This window comes from Dasypus novemcinctus, chromosome 3, assembly GCF_030445035.2.
Source record: "Dasypus novemcinctus isolate mDasNov1 chromosome 3, mDasNov1.1.hap2, whole genome shotgun sequence".
In the NCBI taxonomy this organism is placed as follows: Eukaryota; Metazoa; Chordata; class Mammalia; order Cingulata; family Dasypodidae; genus Dasypus; species Dasypus novemcinctus.
Genome location: NC_080675.1, coordinates 55,975,541 through 56,002,621, shown reverse-complemented (window position 1 = coordinate 56,002,621; position 27,081 = coordinate 55,975,541). Strand labels below are relative to the sequence as shown.

The 27,081-nt window shown below is 39.0% G+C and overlaps 1 protein-coding gene across 1 annotated transcript in view; it reads right to left on the bottom strand.

Annotated features, from left to right (window-relative positions):
* ATG14 (autophagy related 14) overlaps window positions 1-26,234 on the bottom strand; it is a 43,009-nt gene extending 16,775 nt beyond the window's left edge. The window contains exons 1-5 of the mRNA XM_058293400.2: window positions 25,963-26,234; window positions 11,368-11,430; window positions 10,012-10,054; window positions 6,355-6,436; window positions 1,875-2,112 (exon numbers count right to left, since the gene is read on the bottom strand). Of these exons, the coding sequence (XP_058149383.2) occupies window positions 1,875-2,112; window positions 6,355-6,436; window positions 10,012-10,054; window positions 11,368-11,430; window positions 25,963-26,183 (647 nt within the window). The 5' untranslated portion in view covers window positions 26,184-26,234. The remainder of the gene's footprint in view (window positions 1-1,874; window positions 2,113-6,354; window positions 6,437-10,011; window positions 10,055-11,367; window positions 11,431-25,962) is intronic.
* Window positions 26,235-27,081: the final 847 nt, after the last annotated feature.

The following is a 27,081-nucleotide window of genomic DNA, read 5'->3' as shown; positions in this document are numbered from 1 at the left end:
TACCACAATAAATTAAGTCACAACTGTTACAAAATAATATATACTCAAGGTAGAAGATTAAAACATTATGGTTATAGAGGAGAAAGTTTTTCAAGTTTTTCCTTCTAGTATTTTTACTATATATGTTTCCTTTTACATATTCTTTTTTAAAATAATTTCAGCTGCACAAAAAAGATGCAAGAATGTAAAAATTTCCTGTATACATTTCACTTAACTTTCCCAAATTATCAACTTAGGAAAATACAATGATCAAAATCAGGTAATTAACACTACTACATATTATTAACTAATTCACAGACCTTCATCAAATTTCTCCAGTTGTCCTGTTAAGGTCTTTTGGGGTCCAGAATCACACAATGCATTTAGTTATATTAGTCTCCTTAATCTCCTCTCATCTGGAACAATGCACCTCAGTCTTTGTCTACTGCAGTGCTTTTTTTTTCTGAAGATTTTTTATTTATTTTCTCTCCCCTTCCCCCCAACCCCTGTTGTCTGCTCTCTGTGTCCATTCACTGTATGTTCTTCTTGCCCTGTATGTCCGCTTGCATTTTTATCAGTGGCACCAGGACTCTGTGTCTCTTTTTGTTGCTGCGTCAGCTCTCCATGTGTGTGGTGCCACTCCTGGGCAGGCTGCGCTTTTTTCCCGCATGGCAGCTCTCCTTACGGGGCGCGCTCCTTGCGCGTGGGGCTCCTCTATGTGGGGGACACCCCTGCATGGCACAGTACTGTGCATGGCCAACTCACCATACGGGTCAGGAGGCCCTGGGTTTGAACCCTGGACCTCCCATGTAGTAGGCGGACACTCTTGTCATCTGAGCCAAATCTACATCCTTGTAATGCTTTTTAAAATATCTAAATCTTTAACCCATTAGAATTTAGTTTGGCATAAGGTTTCTTTTTTGCCAGTCCTTTTTCTCCCAAAGTCTTTTTGAAAGAGCCAGAGAACAGGTTTCCAATGATCAGACTTTTTTAGGGTTTTAGGAAGCTATTTCTGGCAGTAGAACAAACAACATATTGGAGTAGAGGCAAGAAAGACTAGCTGCCAAGACAGCAACAGTCCAGTGACTGTCATATTCCAGTAAGAGATGCCAGAAGTGAGAGCCGCCAGGACAGACAGGAAAACCATCAACTAGGAGAGCCTAGTGGTTGTGAAAAAGCAACTAAACTCATCAGTGGAGATTTCCAAACCTGGCTGATCATCAGAATCATCTGGGGAAGTTTAAAAATATAAAAGTATTATGAAGTACTCTGGAAGGCTGGAGGCCTCTGGAAACTGTACTTTTCAAAGGTGACTTGGATCATCAGCCAGGAGGGGAAACCGCTGCTTTGTCAATCCAATACCCACGGGTACCAAAGGCATTTTAGCCTAAGAGTAAAATCACAGTATTCAGCACTCAAAAGCAACTAATACAATCAAGGATGGCTACGAGGAAAAGGCTAAGTCAAGGTGCAGTGTCCAACATGTGCAACACCCTGAACCCTGGGTGTTTTCTTATATATTAGCTCATAAAAAAGACCCAGGGTTCCACAACCGGCCTCACGTCACACAACTAATAAACGGTCCCACGGGGACTGCAACCTGTTCACCCACCAAATGGTTCTCAGTCAGGCACGTGTACAGAACCTGACCTGGAAGCTCTGTAAGAGTACACAAGCCTGCGCCCCACCCTCTGAGAGCCACTGCCCTTCACCCTGCATGCCTTGCCAACTTCATGCCATGTGTGCTGTTTGCTGAAGCAGATAAGACGTAAGTCTTATTACCAGGAAAGCATATTACCCCAGAAAAAGGCCCACTAAATGAGGTGCTGACACACTTGAGAAATACTACTTGGAATATGATCTATTCTAAGAGTCAAAAGAAATGTTTGCTGTACCTCACACTGGTCTTTACTTCCTCAATTGGAAAAATGACAGAGGTGAGCTCTAATATATGAGATCGCCGAAGATTTGCCAGACACTCATAATGACTTTTTAAGTCCATATTTTTTTTTTCCACCAGGTCACCAAGTTTGCGATTATGCCTCTGAATCTTCTCCTTTTTCTCTTGGTGCCGTTGTGCTCGACTGTAAAGCTTCTCGTTTTTTTCCTTAGTTTTGACAAGGCCTTCAGAATCTAAAATAAATAAATCACATAAAAAATCACAATAGTTCCTGGATACTATAAAACCCTACCTGACAAGTGTAAGTGTCTCCCCTGCAGTCTAAACTGAGAGCAAAACCTCAAAAAAACCAAAACAAAACAAAACAAACACTAGATAATGTTCACTATGTAGAAACTTGAGAGTTTTGTTCAAGTAGGTATTACACAGAAAGCACAGGGAACCTCCTTTTAAATAACTCTTTATCCCCATTTGTAACCATCATTAATAAAAGGAGTCACTCAACTATTACCAAGTTCCAGTTTAGCATAGGAAGTACCTGGCTTTCTTACAATAAATCCCAAAGAATAGCTGTGTTGGGCAGAGAAATTAACTAACTCAAGTTTGAAAAAACATATTGGTTACCTGATTTTCCTTAGAAAGCCCCTAGGTGTGCCCTGCATAACAATGAAGAACTTAGGGATAATTTCCCAGCAGGTATTCATGTACCAAAGAAGGATGAGCAACAGAAAGAGACCAAAAACTCTGCAAAGTTTCAGGGGAATGTAGCAGCAACCAGCAGGGAGGAAGAGCATGTCAGGTGAGTACCTATTAGACACCTAGCACTTTAAGCACTGCTAGGGAAACAAAGGCCTGCCCAAACAGTCAGGAAGACATATATACACATGTCTGGTCAGATTTTTGTGGAGCTCCTTCAGTTCTGGATCACTAGGCCTGGTAGGATTTGGGTTGTAGCTAAACTTTGCTAGAGCAGCAAAAGAAAGCTGTAAAATCTCAAGACACTTAGGGACTTCTCTGGAGGCTCAAACTCAAGTTCAAAACCAAGTTCATTATTTTTCCCAGAAAACCTCCTCTTGATACATTTTAAGTTAGGTTCCCTACTTCTCACCAAGACTCGGCCGATCTCCAGCTAGGCTCTACTCCAAGCCTTCACACTCTCCTCTATGGGCCCAGTCTTCAAAATCTATGGCCTAAATGATCAGTGATTCTCATCAAATATAAACTGAACTCCTTGGTCTTGAGCCACCCCCACATTAGTACATCAACTCTAACCCTTCACTCTAGCCTTGCTCAGTTACTAGACTGTTTGAATCCTTTCCACAAAGTGGAACTACTTAGATTAATGCATGGATGTATGGACAATGGATGAATGCTGAACTGTCATTATTCCCTAAACACTCACCTATACTGTTGAAATCAATAGCTCTCAGGGAATCCTATTAGCTCCTATATTTCAAATTTTTCTCACTCAACAGAGACCCCCTTCAAAATGGTCTCCAGAACTCTATGGTAATGTTTGTACCCCTCCTGTGGCACACAAATCTCAATCCTCTTCTATCAGGTCCAACTGAAGCCTTGCTCCTGACTAGAATATAACAGGCACCTAATAAACATATGTGGACTGAACCCACCTTATTTTAAGGAGGACCTAGGTAATTAGTTGCAGGCATAAAATTCCTTACAGTTTGTTTTTCCTCAGATGCATCTCTTTACCACACCTGCTCAATATGCATGTCCTAAAGGTTATTTCTGCTGGTTCCATCCCACACTTACTTTCCAGCAGGCTCATTCACTTTCATGATCTCTACTGAGCTCTTTACAAGTTCTCAAATCAGTCTGTCTAACCATAAGTCATAATATGGCCAGATTTCTTTTAGGACAGTTTCAAATCTAATTATCATGACCCTTTCTCACGTTGACAGGAAAGCAGCATAATCATCCAGTCTGCACCTCATGGACACTCAGCACTCAGTTTAACTTGTCCTTCTCTCCATGCATCTCCTAAATGGTAAGACATTTTGATGATATTTCTGTAATCTACTCATGCTTCTTGAGTGTCTTTGGGTAAGTAATTTACCATGCAGGTTCATACAATCTAATTTCCCTATCCGTGCCACAAAATATATCTATACTATTCTATACTGTGTGTATCTTAAATCCTACAATTCTGGAGAAGTATTTCATCAGACTTTACAGTAGTTTATAATTTGTGCCCTTTTCTGAATGTGATATTTTAACAACAAGGTAATGGGGAGGAAAAAAAATACACTTGGGTAGTAAGCTCTTAATCTGTGGGCTTGGGCCCATGCAGTTTCTGGACTCCATTAACTCCCTTAAAATTGTTTGCAAAATTTTTTGAGTCTGGCCTAGAGGGTAGAACCTAGACTACATTTATATTCTAAGGATCAGGGGTTCCCAACCCAAAGCACTGTTACTCAAAATTTGGGTCCAGCTGTAAACTGTTACCAGCCCACAATAAAAGAAACAGAAATAGAGAGTGACTGTTTAGAAATTTACAGTAATTTGATATTACCATGAAATCCAAGTGTGTGATCATTTTCCTAATAATTAATGCACATGTTTAATAAATCCAGCAGTTCCAGGAGGTTTACACACAGAGGCATGGTGAACTAAATCCCTGATCTGAACGTCACAGGAGGATGAGAAAACAGGGTGAACCACCGTTAAGTAACAAGTTCCTACAGTGCTACTGAAGCCTTTGGAGGATGCATCTAAAGTTCAGCAGGTAATCAGTTGTCTACAGTTTTAAGCACCTCTTCACCTTGCTTACCTGCCCCTCTAGCTTATAATCCTGTGAAACTCCATGCAAGCTCTTTATTAGCTCAAACATTTTCAAAGGAAGATTTTACCATCACATCCTACTATAAAATACTTGCTTCTGAGAGCAGTGAATAGACAAGAAAGGGATTCGAAACGTATGATGTTAGGGTTAGGGTAAGAAACAAAACAAAACAAAAAGTACGATAGTGACTTACTCTAAACTACTACATTTATCTTCAGAAATACATGGGTATTTGTAAGGATACAGTTAAGGGGAGTCTATCATAACTTTTGACAATCACCTATGATTAATATATGAAGTATACAAATATAATGTAAAATTAACACAGGTTAAAATATGTACAAGAGCCACTAAGAGAGAAAAAGCCAAAACTCTGAGCTTTTAAAGTAAGCCAATTATTAAAATTGAGTGCCAAGTTAGAAAGACTCTGTACTTCCTATCAGCTAAGGCAAAATGGGAAACAAACATTCCTTAACTTTAACTGAAAAAGGTAGCAGGTTATATAAACCCTTTGTATGTTTATAAAAGAAATTCCTTATTAAAGGGATTTACAAGGAGAGGAAGGCAAGCTAACAACTTTTCCAAGTTTAATTCACTTAAATTTTGTGATGGTTAGGCTAATGTGTTAACTTGGCCAGGTAACTGTGCCTGGTTGTTTGGTCAAGCAAGCACTGAGCTAACTGTAATACAAGGACATTTATGGACTTTAGTCTATCAGTAAGTTTACTGCATAGCTGGCTGATTATATCTACATCAACCAGGGAGATTGCCATCAGCAACGAGTGACGCTTCATCCAATCAGTTGAATGGCTTAAAAGGGGAAGTGATTTCAGCATTCAGGAAGAATTTTCCAGCTCAGCTTCAGACAGCCAACATCTCCTTGGAACTCATCAAGGACCTTCATGGGAGCCCCTGGTTTGCAGCCTGCCTGAGGAATCTGGACTTGTGCATCCCATGGTCACATGAAAGACTCATAAAATCTCATGCTATTTACAGATAGCTCCTATAATCTATTCCTCTGGGTATGACACCTTTGAATGCTTTAGATTCAGCTGAAATGTTGTGATTAAATTACCTGTTAAGATTAGGGCTTTAATTCCACTATGTCAGGAAGGCATGACTCAGATTGAGTCCCCACCCCCATGGTGGGCTGATATAAATGGACACTCACTCCAGAAGACACACGGGAAGAGAGAGAGCTCCACAGATGCCAAAGAGAGAACTTTGTCATGTGACAGAAAGAAGAAGACTCAAAGAGCTAAAACCTAGGGAGAGGTGAGCCATTTGCCTAATAGTTTACAGCCGAAGAGAAGAGAGCAGCTGAGCAGGCCCAGGAAGAAAAGAGTCCTATGTCAGACACTGACACAGGAAGCACTGAGAGACCAGCCAGAGATCACCCACCATCTTGCTTCAATACATGGCAAGTGACTGGTGAGAAAGCAACCTTGATGTGGACTCTTTAGGGCCTTGTGACTGTAAGCTTTTATCCCAAATAAATACCCTTTATAAAAGCTAACAGATTTCTGGTACTTTGCATCAACACCCCTTTGCCTGACTAATACAGTACACCTCTTCACCATTCTAGCACACCGTTTTAGCTTATTAATCCTGTGATATTCCACACAATCCCTTCATTAGGTCTACCTATTGGGGGCAGAGGGGAATCACTTACTTATCTTCATTTCTTCATTCCCTTTACAAATTGTTTGTTTCAGTTGTTCAATCCTCATCTTGCAGGACATTATCTTCCATCTCTGAAAAAAAAAATTCAATAAATACCACAAGGTTGATCTCCTATAATTAATACAATTAACCTGGGATTACTACTTGTTTTCAGATATATCTTAGAAACCATAATGAAGAAAAGCCCATTATAATTATATTACAGCTTTTGTAGCTATGGTATACCATGAAAAAGAAATCTCAATGTTTTTCGAGTTCAATGCAGAAGCTGCTAAAAAAAGAAGTAAAGAGAAAGTCACATAGATCTGTATGTGTCAATCAACAGAGAAAAATGTTGATGGATATTCTCTAAACCTGCTCTGACCAATATGTAGCTTCTAGCCACATATGGCTATTTAAATCTCAATGGGGGGAAGTAGGGTTTACATGGGAACCTCATGTTTTTTTAATGTAACATTCTGTGTGATCTATTAACTTTAATTTTAAAAAGTGTTAAAAATTAAAAATTTAAAAATTTAAAAATCTCAATGGAAATTACATAAAATTAAAAATTTTGTTCCTTAGTCACACTGGCCACATGTCAAATGGTCAATAACCATCCGTGGCTTGTGGCTACCATACAGGACAGCATAGATAGAGAACATTTGCAGCACCAGACAAAGCCCTGCTGAAGTGCTGCTCATAACCCTTAGTGCTGCTTGCTCAGGAGACTACTAACACCACTATGTTACCTCACTTATACAATAAGCAAATATTACTTAAAATAATAAAAACTGCACTGAAACAGAACTTTTTAAGTGCACAGCATATGTAAGACTTCCTGAGAAGCCTCAGACAATTATAAAGAACATGAAATTGCCTCTTTGTCACATTATTAGGATTTAAATACAGCTTTTCCTAAAGAGAATAAAGAATCAGTAAAAAAAGGGATCCAGCAGTTAGTTAAAAAGTATGATCTATTCTATAATGCTTCTGAGATCTCCACAAACGTGGATAATTAAAAGCTCAAAACAAAGCTATGGGCTTTAAACTTGTCCATTAGTCTGAAGGTCCCACATACAACCTTGAACAAGGATATTACAGTGGGTGTGGGTGAAATTCTAACCATTCCAATGGGGTCAGAGAGACTCTGAAAACAGATTCACAGGGACTGATGGACAAGAAATAGATCAGCAATGAGATATTTTTACTTCTAAAAGGTATTAATCTGGCGGCAGACTTCGCCCAGTGGTTAGGGCGTCTGTCTACCACATGGGAGGTCCGCGGTTCAAACCCTGGGCCTCCAAGACCCGTGTGGAGCTGGCCCACGCGCAGTGCTGATGCACACAAGTAGTGCAGTGCCACACAGGGGTGTCCCCCGCATAGGGGAGCCCCACACACAGGGAGTGTGCCCCGTAAGGAGAGCCACCCAGAGCAAAAGAAAGGTCAGCCTGCCCAGAAATGGCACCGCACACACGGGAGAGATGACACAACAAGATGACACAACAAAAAGAAACACAGATTCCGTGCTGCTGACGACAACAGAAGCAGACAAAGACGATGCAGCAAATAGACAAAGAGAACAGACAACCAGGGTGGGGGAAGAAGGGGAGAGAAATAAATAAATAAATCTTAAAAAAAAAAAAATAAAAGTATTAATCTGTAAGAATCAAAATTGATGTTTTTGACAGACAAACTAGAAAACATTACAGAGAATTTGGAAAAATGGAAATGAGATTCTTTTATGAAAAGCACTCCACGGTTTTTTCCATATAACTTATTTTGTTTATCCTAACATTCAGAGCATATGCAAAATACACCTATATCACAAATATTTTAGGTAAATATGAAAAATTATGAATGATGCTTATCATGAGGAAAAATAACTAAACATCAAAGAGGGAAAGTAAAAAGTGATTGCTAGCCTCTTTCCCATTTACCAGGGGAAATTTCAATTGAAGTCTGATACTTATCTTTTCAGATTTTTCAAAACTACATTTATTTTTTTTTTTTTTTAGTTAAGAGATTTTATTCTAATAGCTATAATTACAGTGCTTGTTTGTCGAAATGAAAACTGAAAACAAGTATACAAAACAGTTGATTACTAATTGTGTATTGAAAGCAGTAAGAGGTTCCACAACACCAAATAAACCAGTTCTGAGGTTGTTTTTCCCCCAAGATAAAGTTTAACAGCTCCAGCTTCTTCAGTGTTTATCAAAATACAAAAGAAAAAGGATAGAGGTCGTCTTTTTCTGATGGCAAATCTGACCCTTGCAGGAGGAGGGAGTGAAAGCTACTTCACACATATACAGGTAGGGGTGCTCCGAGACAGGCTGGGCGCTCTAGATGGAGTGACTGTCCATACTGCATGCGTTTCTGCTGGGGAGACCCCAGGGCACCCCGAGAGAGCTACTCTGAGTAAATGCCGGGAAAAACAGACTCTCTGCTCTGGCAAGTGGTTTCAAACAAAAGCACCACACACCTGACCAAAAGAATAGGTTGGTGGTTCCCAGCCTTTTTCTACACTGAGAGCCAAAGGCTGCTGCCGATGCCTGTGGCCAGCAGCACAGACCTCTCCCGGGGGTCCCTGAGTGGCCCGACACCAGTGACCTGGCTGGAGGGGGAAGAACCCAAGGCCCCAGTGACCGGACGGAGGTGCCGATGGTCTCAGTTGGTGGCCTGGGCCATGCCACAGCCTCAAAGCTTGTTTCCTCGGTAACCGTGTGAGCACAAGTACAAGCACAAACTCTATGAAATACAGGATGATCCGAAGACAAAGCGTAATTACAGGGATCTCTATTGTGACCATGCAAAATTTGATCGTGGGTTTGATTTCTGTCACCTTCTCTCACGTTCCCAAAGGGAAACACAGACGATCAGATGGACCAGTATTCAGGTTGTTACTGCAAAACCTACACTAGGCATATTTCTCCCTTCTGTGTGTTCAAGTGTTCTCCTTATCTTTTATGTGTAACTATTCAAAACTACATTTATATTTAAAAACACACACAAATGGAATCACTCTTATAACACTAGCCTGCTTTTTGTTTGTTTTTTCCTTAAAAATACATATCTTGGACAACTTACCATTTTCATATTGCCACATTCTTTTTAACAGCTATACATTATCACATTATCCATCCATCTAACACCCTATTTCCATATACTCAGTTTAATTATTTCCTCCAGTTTAATTAATTTTGTTTATACAGAACCTTAAAGCTTTTATGTAGTCAAGTATGTTAAACTGTTACAGCTAATAAAGGTCCTCCCCACCCCAATATTATATTATATTATATAATTATATAAATACTCTCCCATATCGTCTAATATTTTTATGAGTTTACTTTGCATAGTTTAGTCATTAAGCCATCTACAGTATATGTGTTGTATGATGATTATTATAGAATTAGCACATTGTTCTAGTATTTCTGTATTGTTACCAGACTTCATAATTATCCTTTATGACAGCTCCAAAATTAATTGCCTATATTCTGTTTTTGGTATCAAGATGAACTATTTGAGAATTCCACATCACAAATATATTTATACAGAGGATGCCAAAAGTGATCAAAAATAAATTTAAATTCAAAATGAGTTTTTAATGCTTTACCAACTTAAAATTATGTAGACTCAAACATAAAGATAAGTAATTCTTGCAACTTACCAACTGATCTGTTATCCATTTTCCTTCCATAGCTTTTAACACTCTGTAAGGAGAAGGGCATTGAAAACATGCTCTTAAATAGCACAAAATTTTGCAATACCCCAAAATGTAAAATCAACAACTTTTAAAAATATGTAAGTAATATATTCTTAGAATAGGCTAGAAATACTGAAGTGGGAAATAGTATTTCAATATCCCGTTCTCTGCAATTGTTTGCCTCCTTTCCTTTGCACTTCAATGATGCCCAGAGCCTTTCCATAAACATCCACAATAAAACTTCGACAACAGCCATAGTTCAAATCATAATCGATAATTTTCATCAGTCAATTAACGATGATGATAATGATAGTTACAAGAGAACTCATAAACTAAAATGCTATGGTAAGTCACCAAATAAATGGCATACTCCAGCATCTCTGCATCAAATTAGTTAAAGAAACTGATGAGTTAATAAATCCAAGCAAGTTTCTCTAATGCAGGATTATCTCAGAACATTTCATCTGCTTGAGAATGCGTTTATCTGACCATCGCTGACTCTCCTGGGAAGCTCAGATCACACCGTGGGAGCCACTGGCTTAGACACCAACTGTTTTCACCTAAGGGGGTGAAACCTCCATGATGGCATGATTTGGGAAGGCTTCACAGAGACAAACCCTAAAGATCCTTGAGGTGGGCAGGACTTGCAGAGAGAGCAAAAGCACCAAGATGAAGAGAAAACTGAACAAAGGCAAAGACAGTCAAACACTTGGAGTGTGTCTCCAGAACAGTGACCAGGCCAGGCGGGGGCAAAAGATCATATAGGACAGCAATTCTCAAACCCAGAGAGTAAGGCAAGAGGGGTGCTTATTAAACACACAGATTCTCAGGCTTCACCAGATCTACTGAATCAGAGTATCTAAGGACAGGATTCCAAGAATCTGCATTTTTTACCATTATCCTAGTTAGTTAATTCTGATGTAGGTGACCCACAACCACACTTTGAAAAACACAGATACAGAAGAAAAAAGGTAAATAGAAGTAGAAAAGTCCTAAGGAAGTCACTAGCAGTAATTAAATCTAAATCACACCTACTGTCCTGGACCTATCTGCCACACATCAGGGCCATGAGTTTGATTCAATCATCTAAATATTTATGCAGTGCCAACTCTATATTAGTCGGTGGCTCTAATCTCCAATATTTTCTAGAAATTTATTAATTTCTCCACTTTTACTCCTCTCTCCTCAACTCACTGTAAGATTTTATCCTAAGTTCAATAAGCTAGCAATCACATATCTGTACACCAGCCACAAAAATGAATTAAACCAAATGATGAACACATGACCTCCACAAATTGAAAAGCAAAAAAATAAACTCACTCTTTTTGAAATTCTTCTTGCTTGCTCTTAAGTTGGCTTAACCTTTCCTTCTTGTCAATAAACCTATGAGGAAGAAAATTCAATATTTCATTTAAATGTTCATTTTTTTCAGTTCAACGAGGTTACATAAATTCCTAAGTGCTGATCACTTCTACAGATTCATCTGGAAATGTCACTATCCTGAAAGTAAACACACATCTTCATGATGGGATGCACACAGGTGCTTAACGATTTGGTTATTTTAAGTCTAAGCTCAAATTCTGAAAATGTTTCACAGAGGAAGCAGATGTGGCTCAAGTGACCGAGCTCCCACCTACCACATGGGAGGTCCCAGGTTTAGGAACTAAGCCTCCCACAGAAGATGAGCAAGACAGCGAGCTGATGCAACAAGAGATATGAGGAAAACATAATGAGAGACACAACAAAGCAGGGAGTGGAGGTGGCTCAAGGGATTAGGTGCCTGCCTCCCACATCAGAGGTCCCAGGTTCGGTTCCTGTTATCTACTAAAATAAAAAATAAATAAAAAAAGACTAGCACACAACAAATAGCAAACAGGCAGAGCAAATGCAAACAATGAAGGGGTGGGGAGAGGTACATCTTTAAAAAAATAAAAATAAAATGTTTCACAGGTTTATACAATGTCTATAGAATTTTCCCCCTAGGTTAAATTATTTTCCAAAACAGGCCTATCAGAAAAATAAAGTGAATGTGAATTCAGGAAAATTGAGGCTTTCATTATAAAATTCATTTTAATTACTAAACAATTTAATCCTGCTCTCACCTATAAATTGGTTCCTTATAATCTTTAAAATATAATTTTTTTCTCTCCGATTTTACTTCTAGTCCTTACAGGCTAATAAGTTACTTAGTAAAAGCTATCAAAAGGAAGAGGTATCACATTGCAGAGTTAATCGTTTTCTTCTTGCTACCTTATTTGGAGTTCAGTTTGCTCTATTTTTTGTAGTTTAAGGTGGACACTAAAGATTGTCTAATTTAATTTAATATGGTTTTTTCATTTTCATTTAGTTTGAAATTTCTAATTTTCCATATGATTCCTTCTTTGACCCAATAACTTAGCCACCTTTGGCTACTGAGCTCCTAAAATGTGATTTGTTTAAATTGAGAGGAGCTGTAAGTATAAAATACATACCAGCTTTTGAGACTTAGTATAAATATAAAGAATGTAAATACCACAATATTTTAAATATTAATTACATACTGAAATACGTTTCACGCGGGACTAAATAAATCATTAAAATGAAACTTACCTATTTTCTCTTTAACTGGTTTCCAGAAAATTTAAATTTACATATTGGCTTGTATTGTATCTACTGGACAGTGATGTTCTAAAGCCTTCCTTAATTTTGTCTAATTCTATCAGTTACTGGGAGAAGGCTATTAGATAATTCTCATCCTTTTTGTATCTTAAAGCTCAGTTTCTGTGTATTTTGAAGCTCTGTTTATGAGGTGTCTACACATTTATAATTGCTCATGAACTGACCCTTTTATCATTGTGAAAGAAGAAAGCAAATTGTGGGTCATAGGAAGATAAAATAATTAAAAGGTAAAAGCACAGATTTAAGCCCAAAGATGTCAATGAAGAAATAATTAGGAACAGTACAGGATTGAGATGTGCCTTTAAAAAAAAAAAAAGGAAAAAAAGAAAACAGGAAATCCTCAACTGCAATATAATCGTGATTTCCCAACAATTTTTAAATGATCTTAAAAGCATCTATTACTCTACCAAGCAAAAAACAATCCTCCACCACCACCGTAAAGACCTTTTTATCTACACAAAACCAGTGTGCAGTGAGATCTATTTTATAACCCATATTAGTTTTTTAAAAAGACAATTTGAGATATTCATAGTCTCCTTAATTCCTAGTCTAAATGAAAACTATTTAACTGAACCATAACAGCCCGAAAAAGCTCTTCCTTAAAACAACCCAACCAAATAACTGTCTCTAAAATACTATTAATTTCCATAATTCTATGTTTGAAACATACCCAAAGATAGATACTTACTTCTAAATGGAAGGGATAATATTCAGTGATTGAAAATATACAATGAATTTGTACATATAGTAAAAGATGTAGTCTCTAGTCACAAAAAGCATATATTGTGGAGGCAAAACTATAAACGTATCAAACATAAAGCAAGCCAGAAAATATTATATGTGACAGAATGCTATACTAACTACATTTCAATAACCACTTGTGGCTAGGGGCTATTACATTAGGCATCAAGGACAGGGAACATTTCCATCACTGCAGAAAGTTCTATTGGATAGCACTGCAATGATCAGTAAGGTGGTACTATAACTGCATGAAACAGAATTAGAAAACTCAGAAACCAATGTGGAATGCAGACAAACAGATTCATCATTTATCAAATATTTTTCAGACATTTACTATTAGTCTGTGAATTTTAATAAAGCACCTTCCAGAATATTAAGAAGTCTAATTATATATTCCTCTGCAGCTGACTCTATATTCTTGAATGTATCACTTAATATATGCTTCCATTCCCTTGTCCCAAAAATGAAAAACTAATGTGGTATTCACTTCTACTTCACAAAGGCAAATCAATAATTTATGTTCAGATAACCTAAAGGTTAATTTAACGACAAACTCACAAGATTCATCAAACCATGAAAAGGACTGACGTGAACAGAATCTTGCTTCTAGTTCAGGGGTCCTTAACAAAGGATCCGTGAGTTTGAAATGAAATTCAAACAAACATTATTCTCGTGGGGACATGTTGGTGCAGTTGTGACATATTTATTAAATAATAAACAGGATAGTGTGGACCTAGTAAGGGGTCATGGTTTTCACCTGACTGGCAAAGGGATCCATGGAACAAAAAAAAGTTAAGAACCCCTGCTCTAGGGGTTATAAAAGTTCTCCTTTCATATCTGTTGTAAAAGAAATTGGGATGACAGACAACTCTGCCTGGTTTTGTATCTAGCTGGTTGAGTCACTTGGCTTTGTTCTAAAAGAAAAACAACACAGTAATATAAATATGAAGATGAAAGCAAGAATAGTAAGCTTAAGATAGTAATTTTCATCTTAGTCAACACTTCATGAGTCAAGCACAAAGACTTTCCTTCGGGAAAGAAAACAGCAGATAATATTAAGGAATGTGGTCGGGTCAGCATTTCAGTTGCTCACTTAGGCACAATCGTCCATTCTCCACATTCTCCAACCCCCTACTCATGGAAATAGATTAAAAATGCATTCTACCATTCTGTGTTTTCTCAGTGTGGTTTCCAAGAAGTGGAAAGATTAATAGACAGTCACCAAACTTGATATTTTATCTGGGGGAAAAAAAAGGGTTTGAATCCATATTTTACTGTCTTTCAAGCTGGGTTTGTTCCATAAAATATCTTATATCTTTTTCCATGTCAAACATACACATCTACTTTATTCTTTTTAACAGGTACATACTGAATGAACATCATATAACTTGTTTTATACAAACTCCAATTGGTAGACACTGATCTACTGTTTCCAAGTTTTCACTACTAGTGAGACTATACACAAACACTCAATATATACATCTTTACAAGCTTTTGTGTGTGTTTCTCTATGAGAAATTCCTATAAATGAAATTAAATTGTTGGGTCAAAGAATATCTATATGCAAAATTTCTGCTTTTATTCTCAAGCTCCTCTAAAACAATCCATAAATGTGGTAACTCCACCAACAGTGAGTAAAAGAACCTGTTTTCTCATACTCTCCCCAAACACTGGGCATTTCTCTTTAGTCTCTACCAATGTGACTGGTTCTTCTCCCCCACCCAAAAGAGTTTATAATTATTTTATTTGCCTTTCTTTCAATATTAGAAATGTTGAATATATTTTTATATCTCATTGGTTACTTTTCTTTTGTTAATTGCTTATATCCTTTGTCCATTTTTCAACAGGGATTTTTTTCCTTTAAGGATTATTTATGAGGGAAATTAGTAATTTTTCTTTCACACATCTTGCAATTATTTTTCCTCAATCTGCTGACTACTTATGCTTCTACTCTATGGAATTTTCGAAATTTTTTATGCAGGTAAATATATCAATTCTTAAAAAAAAAAAAAGATTTTAATTTTTGTGTCACTTCCTGAAAGGAAATTGCCAGTGACCCTGTACCACCCTTGACCCTTACTATGAATTTTACAACACTACTATTTCATACATTTTCAATTTAAAAGTCTCATTATTTACTAAATTCTTCCATACTTATATGACCTAGTTTTTTTTCCTAAAAAAACCCAACACTCCCTTAAATTGACTTTCAATGTTTTGAATTTTAGTATGTGATAGGTGCTATATGCTAGACATATGAATTTGATGAACACAATACTTCTCCCCTCAAAGGACTTAAAGACAGTTCCCCTACAGGAGACACCGACAAGCCTTAAGTGATGAGAGTAATGAGAGGGTGGTCACCTAGTGCCCTGGTATCCAAGAGCGGGCATACCACCCTGCTCAGGCTTTAGAGGGTACTTCCAGCAAGTGACAGTTATGTAAAAGAGGGGCCCAGTTAAAGAAGGAAGGCATTATAGGCAGAGAAAACTGTGCTACATTTCACAAGGTAAATTAATTTGTCCTGCACCAAAGTGTTTCATCACACAGTGGGAACATGCTGTTAATGAGGCAATGGGAAAGAATCTGAGCCTCATAATCCACTCTGTTTCATGGTCACAGACAACAATGGGCAATGGTGGAGCTATCTATAGGTCACACTATTCAAACAAACCTACTCTGGTGCCACCAGAAGAACAGCACCAAATGCATGTGCTCTGCTCATTAGAGATCCGTATTAATTATGTACTCTGAGGATATTTAACATCATCATAATACCTACAACTTACTGAGTACTTACTATGTCCCTCCCAAGCATAGCACACCTTTCATAAAAAAGCTTATTCCCTCTGCCTGCCCCATCCAGTTCTTCCCTCCATTCTAGGGGTTTGGGTTTACTTTATGCCTACAGTTCTGGGAATAGAAGAGTCTGAGAAATATTACTAATATATTTAAGAAAGGGAAAAAATACAGCCTTTCAAATAAGCAATTGAGGACCTGAAAAAAATCCTCAAACCCTTTAAACCGGTAATTTCTCCCCCCACACCACCAGTTGTCTGCTCTCTGTGTCCATTCGCTGTGTGTTCTTCTGTGTCTGCCTGTATTCTTTTAGCAGCACCAGGAATCTGTGTCTCTTTTTGTTGCGTCATCTTGTTGCATTAGCTGTCTGTGTGCAGCGCCACTCCTGGGCAGGCTGCACTATTTTTTCGCGCTGGGTGGCTCTCCTTACGGGGCACACTCTTTGCACGAGGGGCTCCCCTACACAGGGGACACCCCTGTGTGGCCCAGCACTCCTTGTATGCATCAGCACTGCGTGTGGGCCAGCTCATCACACGGGTCAGAAGACCCTAGGTTTGAACCCTGGACCTCCCATGTGGTAGGCAGACGCTCTAGCCATTGAGCCAAATCCACTTCCTGGTAATTGCATTTTGAAATAGATTAGTGATGAGGAAAAAGTTTATGTTTGAAAGCATCAATCACTAAAATTGATCATAACAGCAAAAAATGGAAACAATCTTAATGTTCAGTAGATTAACTTGTGATTGATTGCCATGAAGGACTTTAAAGTATGTTTAGACAAAGACATAACAGATAATGCCTTCATGAGATGTTGGTTAAAAAAGCAGAACAACAAACTATATAGAGTTGATAGGAGCCCAAATAAAAAATACATATACATGCCCACACACATGCATAGAAACAAGGCTGGAAGGAAATATAGTAAAATATTAGCAGAGTTAGGAAAACATGAGTAAAATCTGTTTCCTTCTTTACATGTTTCTGTACTTTACAAGTTTTCTACAATAACCATATAAAACCATATACTTTTATAATTAGGAGGGAAAAAAAGGAGGCACCATTCAACTAATTAAGGCTCTAAGGTCATCTGCTCTTTCCTCAGTGAGCAACAAGTGAGCAACATGGTTCATTCCACAGCTATATAGCAATGGCTAAAGAATCGCCTATTCTTCAAATAAGGCTACTAACAAACTAAGAATTACTAGCCGTTAACATTTTCTTCCTCAAATTCTTTAGGCATACAGGGGTATGATGTTTATGAGCAAATGTAAATATGAAAAAAACAAGGACTTTATTAGGATGTCTCTTTTACCTTAGAGTCGAATATTTAGAATATGAGAATATATAGTAAACACACTCTCCTGGTAGGTATGACAGTTAAAAAGTCATTAATAGGAAACAGAAACAAAGCTTTGTTCAGTTTCCTCACTTGTAAATTGGGAATAACACTTATACTACTTGTTTACTGGGATTAATTAAGACAAATGTGAAAGCCTCAGATACAGATGTTTAGCACATTTCCCTTTTCTTCATTGCACTGAATGGTTCTGCACTTAACTCTTACTAGTATATTAAACTGTATATATACAATCAGACCTTGAGAAGAGGCTGAAGATTGAAAACTAGGGATAATGTGCCTTAACTGTCACCTGCTTCTGCACGTATACGAAGAGTGTATTATAAAGTTATTTTTTTCAAACTTACTCAATTAAGTCATCCTTTACAAATGAAAAGAAAAATTTATATTTTGTTTGCAAGATGATGAATAAACAGAAAACTAGGAAGTGATAATACTTGTATAATCCCCTTTTTTCCCCCATGGACAGACTCTGATCTAACTTTGGATTTAAAAAAGATGAATTTTATGGTTGTGAAGAGAATGAGTACTATTCTGTACAATGATAGAAAAGATGTTCAAAGTATATTAAATGCAAAAAACCCCAAACCTGTAAAATACTGCATAGTCCCATTTTGGCAAAATAAGCCTAGAAAATATATCGAGGACCATACCCTCATCTATAACAGAGGTATCTCAATGTGGTGGGATTGAGGGGCTTTTACTTTACGTTTCTCAAATGTTTGAACAAAATATCTTAAAATCTCACAATAAGCTAAACCACATTTTGTACTTATAGTTTCATCAATGTAAAAGTTCAAAATATTCAAATTCAACTACATATTGCTTGAAAAAACAAAACAAAACAAAAAACCCACCCAAAATACAAATGCTTTAAAAATTTCAATGGCACGTAAATTGTTACTAATAGTTATTGTCTACCAATGGAGCAGCCATAGAAATAACCTCCCAGGATCCAGGATTAAATTGCTTACTTGAGATGAATCAGCTTCAGAAGAGCTCATAAGTATCTGCCTTAAACAGACTTGGATAATTAACCACTAAACTTTCAGTTTTAAGACAACTAAAAATTCATCTGAAAAATATTTTGATGAACTAAACCAAGGCTGAAGACTTTCATCGGGTTCTGACTGAAAGTACATCACCTGTACAAATGAAATGCTCATTTAAATCTCATGATGATAACACCTTTCCCACAACTCTGATCCCTAAAGCATCCTATTCTTTCTGGAAATTTCTAAAAGGAAACACACCATCTGTCTAAATCCTTACGTGGAACCCCTGTGATGGGCCATCACTGCACCACCACTCTAAGTTAAACACTCAAGTTTCCAGCAAATGTCTATTTTATTGTTGCATTAAGTTAATACCTTCCCTATCAACAACAAATAGTAAATCCTGGGATAATTTTTATAATCATATTTTATTTTTCATGAAGTATTTCTTCTGGTATTTGAAAGAGACTTTAGAAAACAAAAACTCTTTTGGAGCATGACAGGCTTCGGAAATATCTACTATAGATATCCTGGACATTGGAGAGGGTCTTTTGAATGCTGGACCTGGGGAGTATTAGCAACTGGCCAAGTATAGAGGGTACATGGTAGCTGCCTGCAGGTAGCTACACCAGGCAGGCCAAGAATCTTCCCATAGTGCAGGGCTTGCAAGGCCACGGGTCACCTTCCCTTCTGGGCTCAATCCTAGCCCTTGGCTCGCCAGACCACTTGTGATCTTCCAAGAAATCTCTCCATCCTTATAACAAGATGGGATGCTTTCCTTTTCTGATACTGTTTTACATGCACACACTACATAAAAATATAGTTCGGTTCTAGAACTTAAGAATTAACATAGCCCCGGGGCAAGTAAGTCACAAGTACTCTGAGCCTCAGTTTCCTCATTTTTTAAATAGGTTGATAACTCATGGGGTATGGCAGGGATTGAATGAGATAAAACGTGAAAGAATTTTATAAATCTAAAAGGTACAATAAGAGGAGCAAGTGATGCCAACAGAAAACTCAATAATATTTTCTTGGTAGCAGACTCCTTCCCTGACATTCACATTTGTTGAGTGAATACACATGCTACATGGGATGGGGGTTGAGACCCTTCCTGAACGATATAATCAAATTAGTAAGACTAATGAACTCTTGCAGGGCTTCTGTTTTGCTGAGTGGGATATACCAGTTTGGGGCCAGAGCGGAATCCTAAAGACAATAGCTTTTTACAAGCCATAGTGACTGGCAACCAAAAAGATACTGGAAAGAAGCAGACTGGCTCAACTGATGAAGCACTTGCCTACCATGTAGTAGGTCCAGGGTTTGGAACCCAGGGCCTCCTGACCCGTGTGATGAGCTGGCTCATGCGCAGTGCTGACGTACGCAAGGAGTGCTGTGCCATGCAGGGGTGTCCCCCATGCAGGGGTGCCCCACATGCAAGGAGTGTGCCCCACAAGGAAAGCCATCCTGCCCAAATAAAGCACATCCTGCCAGGACTGGCGCCGCACATACAGAGAGCTGATGCCGCAAGATGACACAAGAAAAAGAGACACGGGAGAAGTGGCTGTGGCTCAACCAGTTGGACTCCTGTCTACCATATCAGAGGCCCTGGGTTCATGTACTGGGGCCTCCTTGTGAAGGCAGGTTCGCTTGTACACTGCAGAGAGCTGCCGGCCCGGGCACCATGGAGTGCCACCTGGCCCCCAAGTGCCACAGAGAGCCAACTCAGCAAGGTGATGCAACAAAAAAGGGAGACAAGCAAAAACACAGAAGAGGGAAGCGGATTTGGCTCAATTGATAGAGCTTCCGCCTACCATATGGAGGTAGGGTTCAAACCCAGGGCCTCCTCACCCATGTGGTGAGCTGGACCACGCACAGTGTTGATGCGTGCAAGGAGTGCCATGCCATGCAGGGGTGTCCCCTATGTAGGGGAGCCCCATAGGCAAGGAGTGGGCCCCTCAAAGACAGCCACCCCACATGAAAAAAGCATAGCCCACCCAGGAGCGGCGCTGCACACATGGAGAGCTGATGACACAAAAGAAAGACACAAATTCCTGGTGCTACTGACAAGAATGCAAGCAGACAAAGAAGAACACACAGCAAATGGACACAGAGAGCAGACAATGGAGGGGGAAGGGGAGAGAAATAAATAAAAATAAATCTTAAAAAAAACACACACACACAGAAGAGCGCACAGCAAACAGACACAGAGAGCAGACAGCAAACAAGCTGCAAGGGGGGGACATAAATAAAAAAAATAAAATACAGACACAGAAAAATGCACAGCAAATGGATACAGAGAGCAGACAGCACTCAAAAAGCTGCAAGGAGGGGGGGTGGAAAAAAAAAAAAGAGACACAAATTCCCAGTGCCGCATGACAAGAATGCAAGCAGACAGAGAACACACAGCAAATGGACACAGAGAACAGACAACAGGGCGTGGGGGCAGAAAATAAACTCACCAGTGAAGGTAATGCTGCATCATTCCTGACAACCTATTTATAAAAGCAATATCCATGTCCTCATAAAACTGCCTTTCTTTTACATCCACACTCTAAAATAATTGGTTCCTGGCTGGTTTGAGTCATTCATGGGTGCCAGAAAATTATGTTCTTAAACTAACCATTCTTGTCCATGTGAACCTATTGTATGTGGGGCCCTTTGGTTAGATTCAGTTAAGGGACCTACCATTGATTAGATCACTTTGGTTAAGGGTCTCTGATTGGACTGTAGGACTCACGTTGAGTCTTAATCCTCTTACTTGAGTCCTTTATAAATGGAGGACTAAAAGTAGCACACAGGAAAAAAGCCACAGTGACAGAGAAGCCTCGAGCAATGAGGAGATGCCACCATAATGCCCTGCCATATACCTGATCGTCCAAAGCTTCAACTTGTTCAGAAAACATCTCTTGATGATGTCTTGATTTGGGTACTTTCACAGCGTCAGAACTGTAAGCTTTTAACCTAATAAATTCCCATTATAAAAGCCAACACAGGAGGCAGATTTTCCTGAGTGCTATAGGCTCTGGGTCTCCTTAGATTCTGTTTCCAGTCCTATTCCTTTGCCTGTCATAAACGAGAAACCAGTTTCTTTCCAGTTTTGAGAGGAAAGATTACTTCAACCTATCAGTTATTCATTGGGCAACACAATGCTATTTTTCATGCTAAATGAATGTACAATTCAGAAAGTCATGTTCCTGTTAAAAGATTAACAAAGATTTTCAATTCAAAAATGTTCAGCAATACTGAATCCAAAAAACATTGTTAGAGATACCATCTGATATCACTCTTCTCCAGCCTTTAAAGCAGCACACAAGTTAAAAGGTAGATGAAAAGTCAGAGAAGAATATGGATATTGTTTAGGACTGGTGACAAAGTAGATTAGGGAGGGATGATGGTGAGAAGACCAAAGTGGTATGGAAGTTTCCCTACTGAACAACAATAGACATAATGAGTTTAGATATTTTTTTCAATCTATCTGCCAAACTAGTATTGTCCCCAACATTATATAAAGAAAAACGTTCCCTTCTTAGTAGTCAAAGGAATTATTATGAAATAAATGGATTTTTTCTTTCATATCTATTTTCTTCAACTGTTAAGCCATTAATATCTACATATTCAGCTACCCTATTAATGAAATCTGAAAAAATACATTCACAAGAACTTTGATACATATTATTAATTTCAAGATCCATGTAGGCACAGATAACTTGGGTAATTTAGTGAAAAGAATCAAAGGTTAAACAATGATTTTTAAATGGTGCTGTAAGGCTCCATATTTTATTCCCAAGTGGTTTTTCAGTTAGTGAGGAGCTTTTCATAAAATTAAGAGTCTGGAAGCGAAGCCCAGAATGCAAAAATTTTCATAATGATGACAACTGGAATATCTCACAATCAACCTTTGACACATACAATTCAAGCTTATTAGTAGTCAATATAAATCCTGGAGAGCAGAGAACTGCCTCTCTCCCTTGTAACTTGCCAGAATATTTTATGCAGACAATTGTACCCAGTAAGAACTCATTAAAAATTATTTTGCTATTAGGACAGGGGCCCTGGGTCTCAAGATTCTTTCATATTACTAGATGTTAAACACTATTCTGGAAACAAAGAAGGAAAACAAACCCCTCTTCTTATGAAACATAAAATCCAGAAAAATGTAAGGTAGAGAGTGAAATAAAGCTGGATGAGCACACCAGTATAGCAGTTCTATTATCTCTGAGCTCTAAATTTTCTTTTTTATTCCTAATTCTTTAATGGCTTTGGTATTTGCTCTTCATTTTTCTGCTTGGTTAAGAAAGCCACTATAACACACCCCTCTTCTGGACATTCATTCTGATGTTCAGAAGTAGCAAAGAATTTATATCTCAGTTTGTAATGTCATTTTGCCATTGCCATTCCTTCAACAACAAAACTTCTTACTGCTCTTAAGTAGTAAAAACTACTAACAGTGTTAAGCATTGTTGACCTGATAGAACAAAACCAGAGTTCATGCCTTCAGGGAACTACATTCTAGATGCAGATAACTTCAACAGCCATTAAAGAAATAAACTGAGTGTTGTAATAGTAAATAATGGTGGGAGGGGGAGAGATGGAAGGGAAAAGCTACTTTACTAAGGTTGATCAGGACTGAGGAAGTGACATTTAAGCTGAGACTTGAAAGGAGAAAAGTGTTCCAGGAGAGGGAAGAGCAAGGGAGAAGGCCCAGTGGTGGAAAAGTTTCAAGTGATTAATGATGTGAGAGAAGGTCCATGCCTGTAGAGCAGGGAGTAAGAGGGAGCATGGCATGAGTTTATTTTTTGAATGATTAATACATGCTAAGACATTGTGGTAAGCCTTTTAAATGCATGTGCTTATGTAATCACTACCAGAGACCTATGAAGTAGATACGCCACCATTTTCAAAGTGAAAATATTGAAAGAAAAAAAAAACCCAAGGATAGAAGAGGGTAAGAAACTTTTTCGAAGTCACAAAGCAAGTAGTGGAACTTGGATTCGATTAAATATAGCAAGAATCCAAAGCCCACATTTCTAACTCAACTTACAACCAAGGTTAGAAAGAAAGCACGCAGTAGCCATATCACATGAGGTGTCATAAGCCATGGGAATAGGAGCTTGGATGTTAAGTGAATTGGAAAGCTACTGAAAGGTTTAAGCAAAAAAGTGACATCTGATTTACATTTCTACTGTGACTGCTGTGTGTGCTTGGTAGGTGGGGTTGGGGTGTAGGAGTTGTATGAGTAAGAGAAAGGAAGCCAATAAGTAATCCAGGGGAGAGATGACGGTGGTTTGGACTAGAAGATATATTTTGAAGTCAGATTAAGTAAGAGTTTAAAATTTGCCAATGATTGGGATGTGGGGAATAAGAGAAAAAAGTCTAGGATAACACCCAGATTTCTGGCTTTGGTAATAAATGGATCAAAATGGATAATACTTAAATTGTTCAGGAATAGACTAAATTTGGGAAGCAGCCAAAGACTCATTCAACCAACCAACAAATCTTTATGGAGCTTCTACAATCTGAGGACACAGCAGTGTACAAAACAGGTAAAGTCTTGCTCTCATAGAGCTTATGTCACTGGGGCAGGGGACAGTTAGACAAATTAATATGCAAACTATCAAATGATAATAAGTGCTATGGAACATAAAAAAAGCAGGTTATGTGGGAATTTTAATCCAATGGTCAGAATGGTGCTAATAGTCAAGATATAATGCAAAAGCTGTGAAGGAGCATTCTTGATATGTCTGAGGAGTGGCAAGAAGACCAGGAGGGTGGATAAGCAAGAAAAGAAGAGATTAAGTCAGGAACAGGAGATAATATAGAACTCTGGTTAATAACTTTGGCTTTACTTTGGGTAAAAAAGGTAACCACTGGAGGATTTTGAACAGAAGAATGGAGTGGCTGCAGTATGGAAACTACACTTTACACAGGGAAACAAAGAGAGTGACCAAGTGGTAGTGAAAAGGGTCAGATTTAGAACAGGTTTTAAGATTAGATTTAGAATAGGTTTTGAAGAGCAGACAGGATTTGGTGATGGCATTAGATAAGACATTATTAGGTGACAAAGGTTTTGGGGCCAAAGGAAGAATGGGTGCCACTTACGGGGCTTGGATGAGCGTGGAAGGAATAGAATTATGATAAAAAACCAGAGTGCAGTTTGCCATATTAAGTTGGAGATGTTTATTACAAATTTAAATAGAAATGCTGAGTAAAGAGCTGTTTTCTGGATTTTAGAAAGGTCTGGGTTGGAGATACAACTCTGTCAGTCTCTGGCATATATGGTATTTAAAGCATGAGACTGGACCTAGGAAAAAGTGCAGAGATCATCCAAATCTCAAAAGAAAAAAAAATGAGAAGAACTCCATCCATGATCACAGGACTACTAGAAAATCAAAACATTTCCAAAAACAGGCCACATACTGTAGAAGTAAGTATATGGGTAGAAGGTTTTCAGGCAGCCTGGTCCCTACACTATCTACGTGACCTGGGCAAAGGCACTTACTGCTCAGTTTCTTCAGCAGTACATTGGCATAATAACTTATTGGGTTGTTGTAAATGAATTAATACCTGTAAAGCATTTCCAACTTTTGTGTTCAAAAGTTAGATATCTTACTACCCTTGACACTACGTTGTTAAAAGTTGGGAGTTCTTGGAGCTAACCACACTCAATTTTTCAATTATTTTAACCAAGGGCTTGTAGCTTTCTGTCTGAATTTCTAAATGAGGGCAAATCACGTTCCTACATTCAACTCTCTTAACTGAAAGTTTGCAGCAACCAAGCTGGATGCTTTTTAAGTCAAAACATGTTTTCAAATTCCTAAGCATCCAAAACAATCTTTGGAAGTAGGGAAGGGGAAAGGAACTAACCTTCATTCACACGTGAAAGTTAGCATTTCTGATAATCGGGTTCATTTGTAACATAAGCTACCAAGGCCCGAATCCTTTTTAGCCAATTACTTGATTCTCTTATGGTCTCTCCTCTAGAAATCATGACTGTTTTCGAAAACGGAGAAGAGTTAAATCAAGGTTTCGAATGGGAGTGCAGCAAAGAGCTGGGAATCCAATTCTTGGGAATGACTACCCAGAGTCACCATCTACTCCCTTTCCCTAATATACAAGAGTCCCGTGGGATCTGACTCTTCGGGGGTGGGGGTGGAGGGTGAAGGGTGATGGGGAAAACAGCGACCATCCCCCATCTGACCCCCATCCCTATCCCGTCCTCTGGGAGCAAAACCACTGTCCTTCGTGTCTTCCCTTCCTCTTGCTGGGCTCCGAGGGCCAGACAGGCACCCCAGGTTCCAGCCTTTGGTTGCTCAGCCAGCGGAGATACTGGGAGAAGAAACAATAGGGCCGTGGCGGCCGCCGTACCTCTCACGGTCACGGCCGTCGAAGTAGACGAAATCACCGTTCTGGACGCACTTTGCGCAGGTCAGCCGCCGGCGGGTGGTGTTGCACAGCGGACACCTCTCGACAGCCACGTACAGCCCCTCCGCGTCGTCTACGGAGTCCACCAGATCCCGAGCGAGGGGCCGGGACCCGCTGCCAGGAGACTCCGGCGCCAGGGATCCCTTCCCACTGGGAGACGCCATGATGGCCTGAGAGCAGCAACAGTCACGTGGGATTTTGTTTTCAACCAGGTGCATCCTGGGAAGGAGGAGGGGCCCTGGGAGGTGCCGGGAGGCGGGCTGGGGGCTCCTTGCCCGCCTCTCGCCCTGGGCGGGAAAACCCTGGCGGCTGTGGCCGTGACTGGCCTTCTCTTGCTCCCTGCATTCTTGCTTTTCCTGGCAGCGACCGGTCCCCAAGCAGAGAAAATGTCAGCGGGGCGAGTTTACCCAACAACATGTCATCATTTGCTGAATTATGTCAAAGCTACAAGAACTCAAACTTGTGCCACTCCCCACCCCCCCCAAGAAAAGGTAATACGATACTCTCAGGATTGAGTGAATAAGGTAATTTCTTTAATTCGCTATGGATGCTTTGAAACTCGGTGAAAACTAGAACAAAGTTGTGTGAGGGGGCCGGGTCTTAGAACTAGGTTTGAATTTTGGCTCACCCACCTACCACCTGTGCAATCTGGGGCAACTTTAACTTCTCTATGCCTGTTTTCTCATCTGTTAATTGTATCTCTAAAGGTAATTATCTCATACAGTACCTCTCTACCTCGTGAGAGTGAGTCATTTCCTGGCAATCAGGTACCATACTGAATATGGAAATCAAAGTTGTGACTTTCTGAAAACCGAATTTTATTCATTTAATGGCCGGTATCCCTACTCTAGCCTGGACCATGCCCTGAGAATTTGAATTGGACGGTTAGGATTTCCCTTGAAGTTTCTTTCTGTGGAGGTAAGTAGGGTTAGTTTATAGGGTTATATCAGAATAATTAAGTCTTTGAATATGTCTTTACAGAATGAAAAAAAAAAAGGTTTATAGGTCATACTGAGATTTACAAGTTATCTATTCCAGTGAGTCACTAGGATTAATTTAGTG